The 22906-nt window shown below is 38.3% G+C and overlaps 1 protein-coding gene across 1 annotated transcript in view; it reads right to left on the reverse strand.

Annotated features, from left to right (window-relative positions):
* ephb3a (eph receptor B3a) overlaps positions 1–22678 on the reverse strand; it is a 33685-nt gene extending 11007 nt beyond the window's left edge. The window contains exons 1-12 of the mRNA XM_081373514.1: positions 22310–22678; positions 18408–18472; positions 14702–14986; positions 13139–13526; positions 9325–9480; positions 7673–8008; positions 7164–7288; positions 6612–6768; positions 5695–5803; positions 3546–3598; positions 2777–2899; positions 1094–1341 (exon numbers count right to left, since the gene is read on the reverse strand). Coding sequence (XP_081229640.1) covers positions 1094–1341; positions 2777–2899; positions 3546–3598; positions 5695–5803; positions 6612–6768; positions 7164–7288; positions 7673–8008; positions 9325–9480; positions 13139–13526; positions 14702–14986; positions 18408–18472; positions 22310–22373 — 2109 coding nt within the window. The 5' untranslated portion in view covers positions 22374–22678. The remainder of the gene's footprint in view (positions 1–1093; positions 1342–2776; positions 2900–3545; positions 3599–5694; positions 5804–6611; positions 6769–7163; positions 7289–7672; positions 8009–9324; positions 9481–13138; positions 13527–14701; positions 14987–18407; positions 18473–22309) is intronic.
* Between the last annotated feature and the right edge of the window lie 228 nt (positions 22679–22906).

The following is a 22906-nucleotide window of genomic DNA, read 5'->3' on the forward strand; positions in this document are numbered from 1 at the left end:
AAATACCTTTAAAACAACCGAAGGGGCGCGTTGGGGCAGTAGTAGCATTACTGTATTTGCTTGACTGTGACTCTGAGAACCAACAACGCTAGCAGTTAGCTGTACCTTACCCTTTCCTTTTGAAATGTGAAAATGAGATAAATAATGGTCACAAAATAAAAACATGAATTCGTTTATTTGATATCATTAATTTATTTATTGTTGCCAAATGGACAGATCTTTTAATAGTTTCCTCGTTAGCTTGCCTAGCTACCATAGTTATCTTATTGCCAAGCTATTTTCATAAATAATCTGTAAGATCGTTTGTACCTTCATCTGTGACTGAAGGCCACTGTCTAACATCATCAACCCAACAAGTCATACTGCCTGGCTGTAGCTGTCATCGAGGGTGCGTTTGCGTTATCACGGAGGTTTGTTTACATACTAGTAACAGCTCAGTAATGGCGTCGCCACAAGATGGCAGCCTACACAGAACGCTCGTCGGATTCGTCTATACACACACACACAGAGACTAATGACTAACAAGGAACACCTGTGAACAATCAAGACAATGAACCAATGACAACAATACAAGGGTTAAAATGAGCTGGGAAGGTGTATTTATTTATTTTATAATCAACATTATGTTTAGATGGCTTCTTTTATTAACTTTTATATTTCAGTTTTTTTTATTTTACTTACTATTTTTGTTACTATTACAAGTTAAAAATGAATATGTGATGTAATGGAATCATATCTTTGCATTTGTTTTAACACACTTTTACTTATTAAAGCAGTATACATTTGATTGTGGACTTTATCAGCTCCAGAAGTGAGTGTGTTATGCGTTACGATAAATAATGGTAGCAGTTTTAAAAATATATTTAATATATTTTTGTGAAATGTACCAGTGGGCAAATTTAACAGGGTTAGAAAAACGTTAACCTTGATAACTTAGCCGGGCCACGCTAATGATGTCTAAAATGCCCATGGGCTCAGTTCCCGATGCCGAGGAATCGCGCACAATAAGACCAGGAATGTCTTAAAGTAAAGTTACATAAGTAAGGCTAATGCAGTAAAAATGGTTTTGCATCAAATATGATCACAGTCTTACTCTAAGGAAGGAGTCGAGCGCTCCGTTCTCCATGAACTCTGTGACAATAAGCACGGGACAACTCCTAGTCAGAACTCCTTCCAAGTGGATGACGTTGGGATGGTCAAACTGGCCCATGATACTGGCCTCGCTAAGAAAGTCCCGTCTTTGGCGCTCCGTGTATCCTGCCTTCAGCGTCTTGATGGCCACGGTGGCTTCCTTTCTGCCAGGCTGTTTGAGTCGGCCTCGACACACCTCCCCGAACTCTCCTGAATGAATGGAGCAGAGAGGAAGAGGAGAGAGAGAGAGAGAGAGAGAGAGAGAGAGGGAGTGGGGTGAGGGGCGTGAGGGAGAGGGAGGATTATTGGTTTGAGCTCAGGATAAAAAAATCATTCGAGGGAAGAAATGATGTACTGCTGAAAGACCAAGGAGAGAGAGAGAGAGAGAGAGAGAGAGAGAGAGAGAGAGAGAGAGAGAGAGAGAGAGAGAGAGAGAGAGAGAGAGAGAGAGAGAGAGAGAGAGAGAGAGAGCAGATGGCAACAGTTAGAGTTTGAATAGACAGGGGACGGATGGAGAGAGAGGGTGAGAGAGGAGTTTAGGGACGGGCTGTGGAGAGGGAGGAGAGAGGAGTTTAAGGGTTGTGGGAGTTTTGGGCCTGGACTCTGGATGTGAACGTTTGAGACGAGGTGGAGGGAAGTGATTCAGATCATAAAACATAAAACAAGCACAGGGATGGAAAAAAAAGAAAGAAAAAGAAGAACATAGGTAAAGGCAACAAGCAGCATGCATATGGTTAGTTATAGAATAAACTCTCTGTTATCTTTCATGAATTTGATTTATTATAAAAATGGTTAAAAGAGATAGTTCACCCAAAATTTTTAATTCTGTCATCATTTACTGACCCTCAAGTTGTTCCAAACCTGTATGAGTTTCTTTCTTCTGCTAAACACAGAGAAGTTTACAGTAGCCATTGACTTCCATAGTATGAGGTTGGGAGGGAATACAATGGAAGTCAATGGGGTCCATCAACTGTTTGGTTACCCACATTCTTTTGTGTTCAGCACAAGTTTGGAACAACTTGAGGGTGAGTAAATTAATACATTTTTTGGGTGACCTATCCATTTAAGCTATTTAAATAATAGCTATTGTTATAAATGAACATTTAAAATTTTTAGTATTATTTTTCCAAGGCAGTGGTTCTCAACTGGTGTGTTGCAGATCTTTTCAAAACACTGGCTATGGATAGCAGGGAAAAACACTGCATGCAAATTATTAAATGCAACTGATCATACAGTCCTCAATATTTATGAAAACAAACAATCTCATTAAAAGGGAGGCTGTCCTGTCAAATCAGTTTTTTTCAAGCAAATTCATAAATTACATTGTAAAGTATAGCCTATTAGAATAGAAAACAGTTCTTTTAAATTGTAACAATTTCACCATATTTACTATTTTTACCTTATTTTTGGATCAAATAAATGCCGCCCTGATGAGTATAGCAGTCTTATTTCAAAAACAATATGATTTTCAATCAATACTGTTGGACCTATGCAATTCATGGTAATAATCATAAATATCAACGTTTGATTTTAAAGACTTTTTTGTTACTTTTATATGATTAACAATTTTGGTCATGTAAAATCTGGGTCCTGAAGCAAAACCAGTTTAAAACCACTGATCCAAGGCATGTTGGGAATGGTTTACCTGCTCCAATGACTTCCTCTATCTTCACACACGAGATGTCAATCTCTCGGGCAAACTCATGAACTGCCTCGTTCGGGTCCTCATATGTAAAAGGGTCAATGTAAACTTTTACACCCGGTGATACTAAAATGAAACGAAGTAAAGAAGAATGTTATATATATATATATATATATATATATATATATATATACATACATTTATACATATACATTTTAGATATGTACACGTTAAACATTGTTTAAAAAAAAAAAAACATTCCACTGTACCAATAACAAAAAAGACTTAAATAAAATATAATCAAATTCAATGTCCTTTTACGTTTTTTATTTTTTATTTTTTATCATAAATAATGGAACTATTTTTTCCTACCAAAAAACAACAACTTTTTGACACGTGCTTCACTGTATAAACATTTAATGTCATGATGAAAACAGATATACATCTCACTCTAAATTATATGGTAAAAACATACATTTTTACAGTAAAATTTATTAAACCGATTAACAGTTTTTTACTGTAGTATTTTTGTATTCTTCAACAATTAAAATGATGACACACTGTAAAAAATTATGATTTTTGTTTTACAATAGTATACTTAATACAATAGTTTTCCACCAGGTCATGGTGACTTAATAATTTAATTAAATTTAATGTATTTTTAAATATGTTACATCATTGCACCATACTCACAAGCTTTCTCTTGCCACATCAGTAAATATGTATAGCAAGAACTATATCTTTTTTGTAAACAGGGTGCAGTTATACTCACCGTACTGCTGCAGTTTTTCCGTATACTCCAGCTCAGATCCAGTACGCTGCCGTCTGTAACCAGATTATACACACACTGAGAGTCTGGCTTAAGACTGGATTTACACGGTACAGGCAAATACACAAAACATTTTTTAACTGGGGCATCTTGTGAAAGAGAACATTTGAGTGCTTTAGGTATTTCATATGCTTCAATCATCAATTATGTCCCTCAAATTGCTAGTTTTAATCAATCTAAACTTATGAGGATGATTCAACCCCCTAAAAGCTGGATCTATAGGCCTTTTCAGCCATTTCTAGTCATTTGCGCCTAATTGCGATACAGTACATGCAGGATTCAAAGGCCGGGTCACCACAACAAGCAGCGCGAAAGATCAACCGTCAAGACTGTCTTGTCGTCGCCTCTAACCAGAACTCCTCCATTACACGGTTCAGATGAGCCGAAATGTAGGTTATACTCTAAAAACAGTAAGTCAATTAACACCAAATCATAGGTTGGATCCTTAAGCGCGGAACAAATAACCAGGCCCGGAACATACATGCTAATCTGTGCTCGGTTCATGCCTGTATCAAGTGTCTGAAGACAGCGAACAGTGTATTTAAATCTCAGGATTCTCATTAAGATCTCTTTTTTTCACTAACTCTGCATAAGTAGCGCGTTTGAAAGGGAACGGGAGCAAAGGGGCCTATTGGAATTCGCCATCTGTGGGATTCCTTTTGTCTCTTGACCTGTGCTAACAATGACGCCTGCTGCTAATTAGCATCTCATCTCCAATTTAAATGTCAGGAGGAAAAGAGTGACGCTTCAGCGCGCACACACACAAAGAAAACATTGGGATACTAGCGCAGAGGGCATGAATGAGAGAGAAGAAAGAGCTTGAAGCGGAGAGGAGGAGACGCTTTGGCACAACAAGGCGGTCACAGTCAAGAAGAATGTGTCAAATAGACACAGTGGCAGTCTGCCGTCTCTGGAGTGATTGGCAACGTCCCAGTCTTCGTTCGGATCTGGGCGAAGTGGCCTCAAATGAGCATCTTGTGAGAGTCTCATAAATATCCGAAGTCAGACGCACTTTGAAGTCTGTTTTGCAGTGCCCATCTTGTGCTATTGAATTTGTTTGACACCAAGTACTGAGGCATTGAAATGATAAACAATACAAATAGCCCTTTGCTAAGTCAACATGAAATTTAAATGGACCCCGTTTACTTTCGTACTATCTCACCGCGAGTTCCTGGTCTAAAGGCGCGGTCGCATTAGCAAAATTGCGGGATGATTTCACAAGCAAAAAAGGTCTGTTGTCTATTGTCAATAGTGTAGCGATGTATTAAGCATAGCTCAGAAGTCACGTTCAAACCAAACAGCTTTCTGTTGGTCTACGTGGCGAATCAACCTGAATATGTTGTGAAATCTGTGTTTGGAAATCTTTCGTGCTCACGTGAAATTACTACTTGAATGGACTCTTTTTACATTTCAGGGGTTCTCAGAAGCAGAAGTTGTCAGATTTGAGTAAACTTCTATAGCGGTGAATGGGAGAAGACAGCATATATAATTTTTGCATTCGCATTTGCTCCAAGAGCAAAAGGAAAAAACCCACCATTGCGCTTCTCTGACTTTACAAAAGAGGAAAAAATAGCGAGAGATTGATTACGTTGGTCAGATGAGAGAAAGATGTGAAATTTGCCATCAATCCCTCAGCAGTTGAATTAGAAATGCAGTAGCGTTAACTAGTTCTCTGTAATTTAATGCGAACATAATATAACACAAAGTATAGTGTTTTAAATGTACATTAAATATTTTGTTTAAAAATTATATAAAAAACTGCTCGATTTATGATGTTAATAACTGTGGAAATACGTCATCACAGTTTGTGAAAAGGGTCCAAGCCTGGATTTCGCCCGCAAAAATTAGCCAAACAACAGTAAATGTGACCGCACTTTAATTGCGCATAAATCAATCCGTTCACGTAATTCCAAATATATATATACTGTATGTGTGTGTGTGTGTGTATATATATATATGTATATATATATATATATATATATATATATATATATATATATATATATATATATATATATATATATATATATATATATATATATGCATACTGTGTATCCCTAAGATATGATGGGTGTTCATTGATAAAACTTACCTAAGGCAAACAACAGCAATGACCACCATGGCAAGGATGACCACAAATCCAGCCGCGGCGGAGCCCACAATGAGCGGCAGCAGGTCCTGTACTGACCGCTCTGGGTCATCTGTCAGATGAATTTAATTTATTTACAATACCAATAATGGAGAAATATAGGTAAAGCTTCATGATATTTCTTCTAAAATCCACCAGAAACAATAAAAACAGACATAGCTGTAAGAGTACTGAACCACTTCCAACCACTTCTGTCCTGATTTCTTCGAGGGGAGGGTCTATGGGCGGGTAAATGTATGTGTTTTATTAGATCTTTCGATCTAATGGACAAAATAAGCTCACACAATTTACATATGAACGCGCTTGGAGACGGCGAAAAAACATGAAGAGCATCAGCTTTCGTTTCTTCTCTGACAGCTGCAAGATCACGCTAAACTCGGTGAGTGTGTGTTAGAAATCAGGAGTAGTGAGAGAACATTGTGGTTGGTATGTCTTCAAACCAAACTTGGGTCTTACCTAGCAATTTTAAATCCCGTCTGGCTAGCGCGCTAGTTTACTCAGTAGGCGTAGAAGGTGGTCTGTAGTGGCTGGTCGAACTCATTCAATCACATGAGCGTTTACACTACGAAAGCAATCCAGTCAAATGCGTTTTCAACTACCTCTGGAAGTGGCCGAAAGTGGACAAGCTCAAAACGTTTTAGGCCCTATTTACATCTGTATTTAGCATCGTCCACTTGTGATCCAATCGACCAAAATGCATCTTAATACCAGATGTAAACAGGGCCTTGGAGAAACAATTTGGATATTACAGAGATCTCATTTGTTATAATCCTTTCCTAAGCGTAAGTTTACATGGTTTGCACTTAGCCACTCAGCATCTTTGCAACAGATGCAAAAGAAATAAAAGTACGTGTCCTTACCATACAGACTCGTACTGAAGTCCACCGGGCTGCTGTAACGTCCGTACCCGGCTACCGTACGAGCCCGTATCTGCACGGCGTACACCGTGCCAGCCTTTAAACCCTCCACTTTGGCCGAGGTGTGCTGGGCGGTGACCGTGTGCGAGAACAACTCTCCCTGAGAAAAAGAAAAACACAAACACTGAACGGCCAAAACTAAACCAATAGACTCGAGTCATTCAATGTTTAAAGTGAATGTTTAGTTAACGGTTTTCACTGCAATTAGCGGATCAAAAGTATTTGAAAAGACATTCCACGGCTAAAACTGTGATCCAAACACGCGGCAGCAAGTAAATCCTATAGACGGAATTAAGCTCCACTCTTTTTAGCATTAGCCATTGAGTTTTGACCAGTGGCCATCTGTTGTTCCATTGTACTCCACTTTAAGTCGAGCCAGGGTTACTTTGAGCTCACGCCAGTTAAACCCATGCTGGGTGCCTGGTGTAATGTCATCTGGCTCAGGTTCAAGAGTTCTTCAGTACGGGGTGATTTAGATGCGCAGCAGTTCCTCACCCTCTCCTGGTACTTGATCTCATAATCCAGGATCACGCCATTGGGCCGCTCTGGGGGCAGCCAGGAGAGGCTGAGAGTGCCAGCTGTGGCCCGCATTAAGTGGACGGTGGGGACCGCGGACGGAGCTGGAGGTTTTAAGAGATGGAGAGAGAAAAAGTTTAATAACTTTATTAGAATAACAGATTTGATTGTAAATTTGAAAGGTATATTGTCTGTTCTGATTGCACGGACAGCAGGGAAATATAATGCTAAAATTAAACAAAAAAAATGAAGAGAAAACACTTTGTTTGAGAAAACACTCGGTCTCTACTGTATTTTAGCCTAATTAAATAAATACAATTCTGCAATTTTATAATAGTGTCTTTTGATACTTGTGCCACCATTTAATAAACACAATAAGCCACTTGAGGCTGTGCTTTACTGTGAGTTTACCTGTTCGGGGGGTATAATATAAGCACAGTCTCTTGTGGTTTACTGGTTTATTAGACAATTGAAAATGAATCTCTCACCTGCTTGATTGGTGGTGATATTGACAGTGGCATATTGCGGGGAGGCTGGACTCTTGGGGGACACCCCGTTGACAGCCTGGATCTCAAAGCTGTAATGGGTGTGTGCCTGTAGATTCCTCAACGCCGCCTGCCTCTCGGCCAGACCCAGTCGGCGAGGAGACACCTCCACGTTATCGTCACACCGTGCACAGGACCCGCCATCGTGCAGGCACTTTTTACACACCACGTTATACACCACGTCCCCTCGCCCGCCTAAATCCCGTGGCTCGGACCACTCCAGTAACACTGAAGTCTCGTTCACACTGGAGATCACGTTTAAAGGAGACGAGGGAACAGCTAGGAAGACAACGGTAAAGTGTTATGCTTGTGGAATATGTATAATTGAACTCTTTCCCCACCATTGACGAAAATTTCTGTCATTTATGAGACGGAATTTTCCGGCTTTCTGTGTTTTCACTGTTATGCTGTAGGGGGCGCTATTACGCATCTTCTGAAAGAGTACTGAATATCCTGTTCAAAAGACATGTAAAGAAGAAGCAGAAACGAGCAAAAGCGTATGCAAGCAGATGCATATGTAAAATAACGCGATCTTCAACATTCGATCCATCATAGTCAATCTAGGACGAGGTGTAGGACTGTGAAGCTTTGGGGGTGTTGATGGACTCGATCTACCCATCTACTGTATGTTTTGATCATAATTATGAATCTGATCCTGACACATTTTCTCAACTTTTTGCTCAAAATGTTGCTTTTTTAATGAAACTTACCCACATTCAAGTGTTAAATAAAATAATAAAACAGGTTTTTGGTGAGAATGATCAAAAATGCTGCCGGTGGCTGGAAATTTTTTTCAAAAACGCTGGTGGGTAAAGGAGTTAATACGATGTCCTGGAGCGAAACACTTTCTGCACATATCCTACAGTACATGTTCGGTCAGGAATAAAAAACACCTTAGTTTTGTAGATCATTACACAGTAATTCAACACTAATTAAAAAAATCAAGATGCTCAAAGTCAGACAGTCATTGGTTAAATTAGCTATAAATTATCCAAAAATGTCTCACTGGGATTTACAATGCACTCCATAGTTAGATTGTCAGGGTTAAATCTATAACCAATGAATCTTGCTCAGTGAATCATAATCTAAACTAATTAAATCCAGAAGCTGGATTTTCATTGCACAACTGCCTAAGGAAGCTTTGGTTACAATTATTGAAAAGGAAAAACAAAACAAAAATCCCCCTTATTTTGCATACCTCCAACACAATTCAGTTTTTTTTTTAAATACATAAATTATAAACAACATTCAGGCTTCCTGAAAATGTTTCAAAAGACCTCCACTGCAAAAATGCTCTCCAACCGGGGGGTTTTGCAACATATTGCATCAATGTGTGAACTCATGTGATATTTCCAATTAAATCCATGTGTCAAGACTCAGCAGCGCTGAAGCTAACTAGTTATAATCGCACACTAGATGCTGAGAACCAACGGGCTTACATTAGCGATCATGACCTTTTTGTCAACACGTTTTTCTGTGTCATTAGCCGCCACATCAAACGGGGCGAATGCACCGAGCAGACCTTCTCAACATACAATTAACACAATGTGAGAGCTATTTTAATTTAACAAGTGGCACTGATGGTCATCACTTACTAGTGCAGGCCGTGTCAGGGGGGTCGCTGTCAGCGCGGTAGTAGCCGTTTTGACAAGGGCACATGCTGGACGCCCTAGAGCTGGCCCGGCTGTTGGGAGGGCACGGCATACAAGAACCCTCACCTTGTTTGGATTTAAAGGTCCCTGGGGTGCACGCTAAAGGAAGGAAAAAGGTGTCAAGTCATGCCATTTTCAAAAATGAACTGCAAAAATACTATGCAAAGTGAAATTTAATTTAGTACAATGGAAAAAAAAGGTTAACCTAAAACATTTGCTTCTAAATTGAATTTTTGTTTAAAAAAAAATAACATCACTGGATCAACCTAAACACATTAAGCTCATTAACGGACCATTCAAGATTCAATACAGGCTCAATTCACCGCATTTGTGGCATAAATTACCACAACGAGTCCCTACTTTTCTTTTAAAAGAGAGAAAAAAATCTTGGTTGTAATGAGACGCAATGGAACAGAATGGAACCAATCAAAAGTCTAGCCAAAAAAACTAAAACAATCTGTGTGTTAACATGATTTTAAACCATTTTGAAACATCACTTACTAAAGAAAACATAGGAAAGCTATGTAAAGTTATATCCAGTTTGCTTCATTGCCATGATGCCTAAAACCCCAAAATGCCCGTAAAAAAAACAAGAACAACTTTACAACTCAAATAATACTCAAGCTTTACCATATTATAAGCTCTACATTTCTCCTGTTAAATCTTACAAAAATTGGCCCCATTCATTTTTAGTGCCATACCGTAACTTCATTGTTACGACAATGAAAAGACTAGAACTAAAAATGACAAGAACAACCTTACAGCTCAAATAACACTCTAGTTTTAATAGAATCATTCATGTAAGTGCTTTCATATCATATCTGCTTTTGAATCCTTAAAAAAAATTGCCTTCGTTCTCTTCCAGTGTAAGCGCCTCACCGTAACTTCATTGACCTGACGATGTATCACAACCTAACAACCATACAAAATAACAAGGACAACTTTACAAGCTCAAATAACACTCCCCCATTCACGTCCATTGTAAGTGCCGCCACATAAACTTTGATTTTTTAACATTACACCACAAATGTTGTCAGTTGATCTTAACCTGAAATATTCCTTCAAGATTACCACTTTTTACAGTGTACCATGTCGCCACTTGATATCCAAAGTAAAATCTGGGTCATGAACCAGCTGCAGTATTTTTCCATTGCAAAAATGGCACACTTCAGAATACGATTCGAAACATTCATAATAATAATAACGAATCACCCAAGCTCAGATAAAGTTAGTCTGCTAACCGCGCCGCCGAGGCCAAACTGAGCTTTATAATGATGCGCTAAACTCAGTCCGTTTCTTTTGGAAGAAAATGGCTGATGTAACAGTCTGGCTGGAATCTGCAGCTTTCACAAAGCTCTGTTTTCCCTGTAAACAAGCCGCCACGCCCGTATCTCCAGACAAAACGCTGCAGTTAATGAGGAACATGCTGAGAATCGTGTCCTGCTTGTGACACCATCAGTGAATTATAGCACATACAGAAAAACACCCATCTTCAGTATTCCTTCCCATGACACATATCGCTTCACGGCTAGTGTAATAAGACAGTGGAAAATCCGAGAGAGTGGCCCCTGCTCTCAAACCTTAACACGCGTGGCGTTCCGCATTCAGACCGAGTGCGAGAATGAGACGGGAAGAGCTTTGAGAGAAAGAAAAAAGTGAGAACATACCCAACCTGACAGATAAATGTTAACTGGGCTTGGCTGTTTCCCTTATGTGTGTGTGCAGATTAATGCTGGAAGGTGATAAAGGAAATTAGACGCACTCTCCATTGGCCACGCCGCATCTCACGGCTGTATAGCGCGGCCCTGGAGAGTCGTTTATCAGTCCTTTAAAGCAAGCTCTTAACCTTGAACAACCAGATGGAAACAAATGAGCCGCCACATACTGACAATCTCAAAGGAAGTTCCCCCTCTGTCCACCAGTTCCTTCCCAGAGAACAGTCCAGGAGGCCCGTCCAATTCACATTTTATTACTCCGAGCCCACCTCATCATTCGCTCGCGCTCCCTCTCTCCTCCCCCACTCTCTGTAGTCTATCTTTTAATTTTCCCCATTACTCTCCCAGACTCGCGTTTGAGAATTGGTCTCGCTTTCTGCAGCAGCATCCGTCTCTGGTATATCGCTCTGTTAGGGCCCTATCAGATGTGTCAATGGAAGCTGTGGGCTGCGCTGTTGGCAGCTTTGTTCTCTGACACCACTGCAGTCCTCCACCCATTACTGAGCCTCTCTCTCTTCTGTGCTGAGCCCAGATAAGGTCTGCGGAGAGACTGTGGATGAGTACGGCTCCAGACTCCAGATTCTGGACTGGCAGGCTATACTAGCCTTGTTGAGCTCCTATATTCTGGCCTTTTCATATTCACCTAGAAACCCTATTAGCAGTTTTGGCACTTTAACCCCAGAATGCAAAAAGGAATCCAATTAGCGAATAGTCTTATAACTTGTGTCAAACCCATATGACTTTCTTTCTTCTATTGAATAGAAATGGAGAATGTACTGACTACTCCTTTTCATTAACGACAAAAAAAAAGCCCCGTAAATGTTTCATAAAAGTAGTTAATGGGACTACTCACAAAGGAATTCCCATTTACTTTTATTAAATGGAAAATAGAAAATGAATTTTAATTTGTGTGTGTTATAAGTTCACTTTTGTGGTCTTACGAGACAAATTTGCAATATGACAAAACCTTCCTTTAAAGGCATGCTCAATTGAAAGTATTTGAGTAATATAATTAGGGTGTAGTTTTTATAAAATATCCGCTAATGTTCAAAAAATTTGGGGTCGGTAAGATTTTTTAAATGTTTTTGAAAGAAGTCTCATACTCATCAAGGCTGCAATTACACTGTGGCAGTAATATTGTAGAGTATTAAATAACTGTTTTCTATTTTAACATATTTTAAAATATATTAATTTGATGTCAAAGCTGAATATATTAAGCAAACATTACACCAATCTTCAGTGTCACATGATGCATATTGAGCCACATATGTAATGCAAAGCACTATGGGCCAGATTTACTAAACAGGGCAAATTAGCGTGAGAGCGCAATCGAAAAAAAACGCAGATGGGAGTGGAAAGTTCTGCGCATGATCTCCTGACGACGTGCAAATTAAAGAACAGACGCACTCTAACCAACACACTCGACCAAGAGCAGTGCAAATTAGCATCTGGTTTAAGACGTGCTTTTTGGGCAGTAAATAATGGTGCATATACCTTTAAATTGACTAGCGCAAACCTTAGTAAATCGCATTGTGTGGCTCATTTAAATACTCTCCTCCCAAAAATTTTGCGTCTAAAAGGGAAACTCCAAAGATGCATATGCAATAAGGCCAGCTGCAAAAATAACGCCTTTTCAGCAAAAATTTTTCACTGCATGTCTTAAGTAAATCCTGACAGACGTTTTTAACGCCAAAAGAGGGTTTGCGCTTGCGCAAGCTGTTAGTAAATCTGGCCCTAAATGTGAAATTAGATCAAATCATCAAAGAACTAGTACACATCATCTTCAAATGTTAAGAAAAGACCTAATGTGAAAAATGTAGCAAAAAAAATGCTATTCTGTGTGAGGTATGTTTTAATTATGTAAAAAATTAGCATAGCCAGTGACTGCTTAAAAGAGGATAATAAAACCTCTCTGACCTGCAAGTAACCTTTGCGTTGCTTCCATGCAGATTTTATAATCCGTATTGTAGCATCTGCCAGCATACACTCAAAAGCTTTAACCAGAATCCGCTTTACTCAGATTTAAAAAGCCAAACACTTACCCTGGCACTGAGTGTCTTTCTTGGCCGGCTCAAAGCCCGGCATGCAGGTGCACGCTCCCACGGGAACCATCCATTCTCCGTCTCCGTTACAGTACAGCTTTAGAGGGACCGATTCCTCTGCGGCGTTTGGCACGCAGGCTCCGGCAGCGATGACCAGAGACGTGGCCTCCGCACCAGTGGCCGTCTCAGGGAAGACAGCGAAGTTGGCAATGGTGGTGGAGCACTTTTTAAAGAAGATCCTGGCCGAGATGAGGGACATGCAGGCGCCCAGGTCCTGGAAGGCCAGGTAGAAACCAGCTTTGGAAAGAGGACCGAAGCTCCGTACTTTGGTGTTGACGATTCCCGATTCCAGCAATGAGAAGCTCTCGTCAGGGGCAATGGTGTCCACCTGGGATAAAAGACAATGGATAAGGTAAAGACATTCAATTGGACGTTTGTGTCCAATCACATCTGGAAGGGACCTATTCATTCTGTCATCATTTACTTAGTCTTTTTAACCCACTGGTGCTCTTCGGTCATATTTGACCAAAAAAGTTTACATTTCTTTTTTTTTTTTTTTTTTTTTACTTGGTGAAACTTGGTAAAGGTTTTGGCACTTGCCATGTGAACACAAAAAAATAAATAAAAAATGTATGGACATGATTCGAAAAGGTTAAATGGTCCTGTAAAAAATCTAGTCACTTGGTCTAAAATGACTGCATTGGAAATGAATGGGAGACCAATTTTATCTATAGTGAAAACTTTTATTACTGCAGCCAAACAAAATTTTACTGAAAGCTCATTTTTTGAGATATCAAGCTTAAATTTGGAACACAAGTAGTTTATATTTATGGCTTTGATTGACTTGCAGTGTTAGAGTAAAACATGATTTTGAAAATATATATATTTCATATAACATAAATTAAATAGTATTTTTGTGAATTTTTCACAACAATACACGTAAAATTCTGCTACTTTTTTAAGTTAACTTTTTTTTTTAACTTTTTTTCACTTCAGCAATAATCTTCCAAGTGTCGTCTTTGAAAAGAGATTTACGACAGTTTTAGTTGGAAATTTTATTTTTAGGTCTATGCTTTAAAAAGTGTATAAATGGATTGTTAATCTATTATAAATATAATTTAGTATATAAAACACCCTAAAAAACATTATCAAACTAAAATATAGTACAATTATTTCATTGACAAAAAAATTTATATATATTTTTATTTCTTAATACAAAATTCCCTATTGGTTGATTTTCTAATTTGAAATACTGGATTTCTCTTTTGCTGAAACAATGGTAAACGTGACTTACTTTCTTATGCAGAGCCCAAAAAATTATATTGGACCCCTCTGACATTCATTAAATGGACATTAATGTAATATATTATTTTATGTTTCACAAAAGACAGAAAATCTTAACAGGTTTGGAATGACACAAGGGTGAGTAAACAATAGAATTTTTAATATAAATGTTTTTTGCCAAACTTTCCCTTTAAATATATGTTAATAGTTAAAATGCCACTATTCACCAAAACATTGCAAAATGTATGGTTATGCAAAGTGTTAAATTAAAAATCAGACCTTCACGTAGGGATTCTCCCTCCAATGTGGGATGGTTGCTGTGGCAGTGTCTCCATCCGATTCATAGTAGAACAAATTAAAGGTCTCCTTACAGGAGCCGGGAATATTGGGAATACTGCCACAGTCCCGCACAGAGAACTTGAGCTCCACGTAGACCCGAAGTACTCCTCGACGGGGGATGAAGTCTGTGCGGAGCCAGTTGTTCTGATTGGGCTCCAGTACGTTACAGACCTGGTATGTCCTGATGGGGCTCAAGTGGTCATCATATCCACTCACTTCCTCCCACTGAGAAGAGCACAACACACCGTCACTGACTGCACAATCAACTTTCTTGAAATGTAACTGCATCCAGTGCAGTGTAATTTACCATTTAAGTCTTACTGCGTTGCTGCCTACCAAAGAAACAAGCAAAACATGGAATGGTTATAACTTGTGACCTTCCTCACTCTTTATAGTGAAATGCTTCTTGTTATATAGTTTTTGTTATAGGTTGTGTCTCATTGCAAAGGCTGCATCGCATTTGTTAGCCACATTCGTCATTTAGGCTGCTTCATTTCAGTTAACTACGTTCAAAACTCATAAAGAAATTACAACAATTTACGCTTCACTGGGAATAACGATCAATTTGATAAGGGTTACTGTTCTGAAATAAGACTTTAAGACTCTAATCCTTTTTCGGACGCAGCCTACAAAATGAGACACGACCTGAGTGTCCTGATCAAGCGCAATGTAATAAAGATACTAGGGGTGTAACGATACCCTCAAGTTACGATTCAATATATATCACGATACTGTGATAAAGGTTAACACATTTTTTACTGTTGATTAAAATGCAAAATTTGATATTACATTGGGGGTGTAAATGAATAGGCTTGGACTTGGTGCTGGTAACCCAAGGCACCGGACAATGGTGACACCAGAATTATTCGGAAAATACAGAATTATTTTAGACGAATATGCTTGCACTCTGTCACTGATTAGATCTATTTAAAATAATGAAGGCCACTTTTTACTGGTAACATAAGACATTTGGAACTCTCAGGACCCACAATTATTATTGCGTTATACATTATATTCAATAATATATACATAATCTTCAATATTGCGATTCTATTAAATATTCTATTGATTTATTCAAAAATAAATGCACTCCCCAAAAATCTATATATGAATGATTAATTCATGATATTTGTAAAAAAACATATTTGTAAAAAAACTTGCCTTAAACATGTATGTTTAAATAATGATTAAGATGTGTACGCTCACGTATTCAAAATGTTAGGAACTTTTACTTGATGGAAAATGCCAATTTTAGAGTAATTAAACTGAAACTTTTCATTGATAACTATATTAAACATCTCATATTTTGGGATTGGCTGTGAAATCGCATCACATTTTGGCGTTCAACATGGACAAACAAATTCTCATTGGAAAAAGTGTTGCATCATGTCTGATTGGGACACAATGTCACACAAAACATTTAAAATAACACATCAAATCTAGATCTATTGATTGATACTTCTAAGTTGTGCCCCACACAAAGCAGCACTAAATGGAAGCAGGAATAATGAACGACTCAAATGCTCAATTAAATTCATGTCGGTGGTTAGGGTAAATAGAAATGCTTTCTCAAAAGTGACATTTGGGTTCCCTGAACTTCTCACAACACAATTAAGAGGCATCACAGCGAGTGGTAGCATGTGTTTATCTCCAGGTGTGAAGGAACACATTACTTATGATGATGCATGCCTTTTGAGATGCCAGACATCGAGCACAAGCCTGCGGAAAGGGCTGAGCTGCTTAAGATTGTTGCCATGGCAACCCATAATTTCCATTGACTGACTTCGCATGCACATTCCAAAGACAAATCATGCAACGGGAGCGAGTGGATTTGGGTGGGGGGTGTCAGGCTTAAGGTCAGAATCGCTGTGGTTAATTTCTTCACCAGTCACATGTGTAAAATAAACTGCTGCTGTAAGTCTCCAGCATACATAAGTGCATTCTTGCAAACAGAGAGGTTGAGAGCGATTATTCTTGTTAATGGCCTCCTTTCATTTGTCTTGTTAAGACAAATGAAAGGAGGCCGTTAACAACACATTATAGAGAGGACCTTTTTGACTGTGTGTCAAGATCAATTGGCCAAAAATATTTGGTAATTTGACCTTCAATATTCAGGTTTTAAAATATCATGTGGTGCAACTCTCATTAAATGTATAGGGCACAACTGGGCAAAAAGTGCACCGGGGTAAAAGGCACCTTTGAAACAAAGGTCTTCTTAATGATTTTCAGTTTTGTTTAGGTAATTAAATCGAAAGCTTTTCAATAACGGAAGAATATTATGAGTTTTCCATTTGTTGATATTACATGGTTAGATTCAGATGGTGAATATCATAAATCAAGTTGGGTGTCTACCTTAATATAATATATTAATTACCATACTGAAACCATTCAAATATATATATATATATATATATATATATATATATATATATATATATATATATATATATATATATATATATATATATATATATATATATAAAAGATATAAATCATATCATATAATAAAATACCATGTTGTTACTCTTGTAAATCTATATTAAATTATTTTGGGATCTTCCTCAATGATTTCAGAATCTTTACTTTTTTAAATCATTTTGTTTCTGTATTTTTAAAATGTATTTTTTTTATTAACATATTTTAATGACAGCATATCCAAATAAACAGAAAATAGTACAAACTTTGCTAGAGTGAATGTTTTGTATTAACAAGTATTAACTAAGACATTATTAAAAACAAATTTATTTTTATTTGTCTAAATCCTTTGTGCCTTTTTCCCACGCTGGTGAGCCTTTTACCCCAGATATTTTAACAATATAAACAACCTTCATGATTTATTTTCACAAAAAAATCTGTTGCTCCATCACTGTTCAATACAAACATATATCATTTTTTATACACTATGGGAGTAGTGAAAAGCAAATGTTTCTGTTGTACCCTATGAACAATTCATTTGTAAAAACAAAAACGTTTACTTTTCTTGCCTTAAACTGAAATTATAATTTTTTTTTTTTTTTTATGATGATTAAGATTTGTACACTCACATGTATTCAAAATGTTAGGAATTAGGAAGTCATTAGAAAGTCATTAAATTGTACTTCATGTTAGGAAGCCATTAAATTGAAACTTTTCTTGAAAAATCTTCACAATCTTTGTCATGGATCCATATATTTCAACATCTCATATTTTGGGATTGGCTGTGAAATCGTGGCACATTTTGGCATTCAATATGGACCAACAAATTAATTTAGATAGAACAGGTGCGTCTGCAAGATCACTTCATCTGGAAAGCATCTGCTGTTTACTAACATCTGATAGACATCTTTAAGATGTCAGTTTTACATACATTCTAAATCATAAACATCTTAAAGACATTTTCTAAACGTCTATTTGACATCTGACAAGAAATGTCCTATAGACGTATTGCAGATGAGCAAACACTCTGAAAAATACGTCTTCCCGAGGTAAACGCGCATCAAATAGACGTCTCCGTGATGTAAGTGTGCTATCCGAGTTCTCAGTGTAAAAGTTTTGCTTTATGTCGGTGGTTAGGGTAATTAGAAGTGCCATTTTCTAGTCAGTGCATGTGCTGATTAATATCCACCCTTCTGGACAATCACAGACAGGAAAACGCTACAACACTCACCCCGCTTTCTGGATAGGTGGTCCACGCCAGCTCTGTAGTTGCCCACCTGCTGTCCATAAGAGTCTCTGCAAAACAGGCAATCAATGAGGCTCCGACAACAGCAGCCTCCATTCCAAACACAAACAGAGCATCATGGTGCTGAAAACTGTAATTTAACCGGCTACGAATCAAAGCACTTCACTCGTTCGAATTCCCTGCATATGTGGAAGGGCCTAATCACTGTTTTCACTCCGCACACTAATAATGCGATCCGCATTTATCTACCCACTCCAGCTCTGGCCTGTGGCTGATCTGAGAACAGATCCTGTTGCGTGCCGCAGGGATGCTCGCTGTTTCTCTAAATACACTCCGATCAGTGGGGCAAAACTGCATGAGCCAGCTTCCGCAAATTAACCGCACATTCGAATGTTTTATTCACTTTGTAAGTCGGCGTCCGATGAAGCCCAACGCTTGCTTCAAATTAATGTGACACGCACACATCTGCAAGCAAATCCATGGAATATTTAGAGCAGAACATCAACTTAGCTGATTAAGGCCCCGGTAAATACGTGTACGCGTCGCGCACTGGCAAACACACACATGGTGTTTATGTGGATTGTGGCTACACCTCGCTTATAATGGTGCTGTAAATCACAGAGAGAGTTAATTGTGTGATGAAATAGCTGTAAGGGCATCTCGCTGTGTGAAATATTCATAAATTTGGGGGGCGATCTTTTGATGCTTTGATCAATTCCTTATGATCGCATTCAGTCTTTCCTCAAGGCTCTTTGCATCTGTGCATTTGTCTGCATCGTGGAAAACAAAGTCGAGATTTTTATCAGTTTTACACAAAGGAGCTTATTGCTGTCTGTTTCGCACAAATGAGTGTACAGGATGTTCTTTGAAACTTTGTACTGTACAGTCAGCAGATTTACAAAACACCTCATTATCCTTTGAAATCGTTTGTAACTCCACTAGACTTTTAGAATGTAAAACTATAAAGAAAAGCAAACAACCTTTAAAGGCAGTTTTACAGTGTTTGCAGGAGGAAAATAATAATGGCGCTTATTTGTTTTATTACAAGAAGTATATTAACATGCAGTTTAAAAATTGGTTTTCATTCAGAAAATACTCATGTAAATGCTTTAAGGCCCGTTCACACCAAGGACGATAACCATAACAATTTAATAATTATTTAATGCTATGAGAATATGTGAAATACACATCACAGCTATAACGGTAATGACACAGAGGAATGCTATTGATAAAAATTACCAATCAGCCAATTAGCCAATTAGCCAATCAGAATTCTTACACCTTAAAGGTGCATTGCGCAACATTTCATGTTAAAAATACCTGTTTTTCTAACCCATACATGCTTAAACAATTGCCTGATGGGCTGAATGAGCCCTTCTCTGATCACTGCGATTGCCTCTATAATCCTGTACAGTAAAATAAATAAGAGGGATTCGGGTCGGAATTTGAGACTGGGCGTGACGTCATGAGCGGTTGCAGTTTCGCTTGTCGCCAGAGGGGGCATAGTTCTGCAAAAACTCAGAGACTTGCGCAATGCACCTTTAATGAACTTGAGGATTTAAACGACAGATGACATAACAGCAATAAAAACATATGATAAGACATGGTATGGAATATTATCATTATAGTTACTGTTCTTGGGATGAACGAGCCTTTAGTCTGACTGAAATCATACCAATCCAGTTTTTGCTAAATCGATATGAGATTGTAGCTTGGTATCAACCAGAATGTGTACATGTCAATCGGACTACAATTGGACTTAAAATTAGGCGTTTAAAAGAGTGATGTGCAGCGGACACAACACAAGCAAGGTATGCTACAAATCCGTATCAATTATTTGTATATGCATTATATGCAATATATTCTCTGTCAGTCAGATTAAAGGGCCATTCACATAGAGTTTTTGCATTAAAAAATATGAGATGGTATAGTGTAATGGGGGGGGGGGGCAGTTAAGTTGAAGCCTTTTAATAACCCTGTCATGCACGAGACACTGCAAAAGACGAAAGATGTGAGCGCAATAGTCAAACACATTCATTTAGCATAATGCACAAAACGGTGCTTGATTATAACTGTGTTATTATCATTATCATGTAATAACAATATAATAACAAAATCAGTAAAACAGTCACCCTACTTTAATCCACAGTAATGACAACCACTAACTGGGCTAAAACCCTTCTCATTCGTTTTATATTTATATGCCATAGTGCCTGGAAGGCTTCTGACAGATGGACTGAATTGACACAGGGGACCCTGGATGCAGCTTTACACTTTTCCTCTTGTCATGAGGTGACTGGCTCACTTGACCTCCATTGGAAGTGTAACTAATATAGTCTGTTAAGAAACCAGCTCAGAAACTAACCTATGAGTCAAACACCTCTCTCTATCTCTCTCACACATACACACACACACTATCGATTGAGATCCTGACGCTGAAACTGATGAAGAGTCGAGGTAGTCAAGGCCAAGGTGAAGGAGTATCGGGCTTCACTGTAGTTAAGAATTACTGGGACATGACCAAGGTGCATAATGATGCCAGCTATGCATGTATCAGCGCATATACAAATATGTAACAGAATCCTGCCTTGAGACTGAAATTTTGTAACATGTAACATTGCCAAGCAGCAATTTGTTTTGAATGTGAAATTAATCATTTTCAGGCATTAAATTACAAGAAAACGAGACTATATACATGTATATACACACATGTATGTATAAATATACTGTATCATTTTTAATTACATTTGGGCTTGGGAAATATGATGAGGAGACTAACCTATTCATAAGAGTCGTCGACAAGAACGTAGTGTGAAGTCAACAAACCTCAAAGGTATCAATAGCTATTCCGAAACCACACCTTGGCTCAATGTTGGCACGTTTCACCTCACCACTGTTTTCAAGATAGCAACTTGGATTTAATGTAAAAAATGCATTGTTACTTTGAAGCGACTCCTTTTTCTCACCTAGCCTATAGTCCTTTGAACAGCTGTGATCATGCAAGCCAATTAACATGTGTGGCAATTACACTGATCGTGATGCTGCTATCATCACTATCTGGGTAAAAGCCTTTGGGGTGAAATGTGTCACACCAGAGCAACAGGGGGCTTTCAGCAGTCCTAAACCATGTGTCACAAGCAACACAAAGCACATCTGAAAATATAACAACTACATGCGATTTTTTTACAGAAATGATCAAAGCAGAACACTGATCATAAGCTCATGAGACTCAACACTTGCAAGCAAATTAAATAGATGATTGGATGTGTAAATAACGTCTTCATTTAACACAACGAATACTAATAAAATTGATTTAGTCTGTGATTTTTTACGGGTTGTTATAAAAACAAAGGCAAGGAGCATGTGGACAAACAGCATCGTCTGTATCAATACATGGACATGCCATAAAACAAACATCTCACTGGTCATCTCACTGGTAAAGCTTCAGAAATAGAATTCCACACGGAATAAAACATACCTTTGAATATCAGAATTCTTCAGAATAATTGGAAAGAAATTTAATGATGATTCAGTAACTGACACATAAGCCCTGATATTGCTAGGCTATACCGAATTCCCTCTTTTCATGCAGCCTATTCACTTTAAACGCACAAATACATTGTATTTTTGCCGACTGCATATTCAACTGCATCCCTGTCCGAAGAATAATCGGCAAAATCGCACCAAGACATTTAAGTTTTGGTCGAAGCGAAGTTTTCGAGCACGAACGTCCGCGCGGTACGTAAAGCTTTAGTCCAGTAGTTTTAAATGATAGCCTATATTCTGAATTTATTTATTAATTTATTTCATAAAAGGAATAGCCAGCTGATGACCATAACACCAGGTCGGAAACCGAATAGCCCCGTAACAAAGAGCGTTACACTTACCCTCAACAGCGAGAATAACGGGAACCCAAAGGCTGTATAATAACAGCGAATAATCCATTGTCATGAAGCTTGAGGTTGCAACATGAATAGCGTTTTGTCTATATGTCACCGGGACAGAAAGTCTCGTTAAATCTCAGCATACAGACACTGGAGGGGCGAATTCACGCCTTGAGAAATTAAAGCCTGAGAGAGAGAAAAAAAAAAAGCCCAGCTCCTCTTGGTTTGGTCGTCTTCAGGTTTTTCATTCACAACTGTTCGCACCACGGAATCCACGACCTCTTTCGTGAGCGCAGTCTATCATGGTCTTCTACATGTGTGGCATCATCCTCATCCTCAGTGTGAAAGAAGCTGTTGATTCTCTGCGACTGCACGGAGGAGTGTCAGTTGCGAGGAATGATGGGGGGGCGAAAGCTCTACTGGTCCCAAGGCAAAACCCTGCGGGATTCCGCTGTTAACTTACAGACTAAGTACTCCCCCAAGTTATTTTATTTATGCAGTTCATACATTTTTTTAAAGAGAGTGTTAAATCGACATGTAGGTTATCCATTTGATTGAAAATGCCTTTATAAGGGAAAACAGAATCCCCAGTGGCAATTT

The sequence above is a fragment of the Scardinius erythrophthalmus genome (genome assembly GCF_964197995.2).
Source record: "Scardinius erythrophthalmus genome assembly, chromosome: 9".
In the NCBI taxonomy this organism is placed as follows: Eukaryota; Metazoa; Chordata; class Actinopteri; order Cypriniformes; family Leuciscidae; genus Scardinius; species Scardinius erythrophthalmus.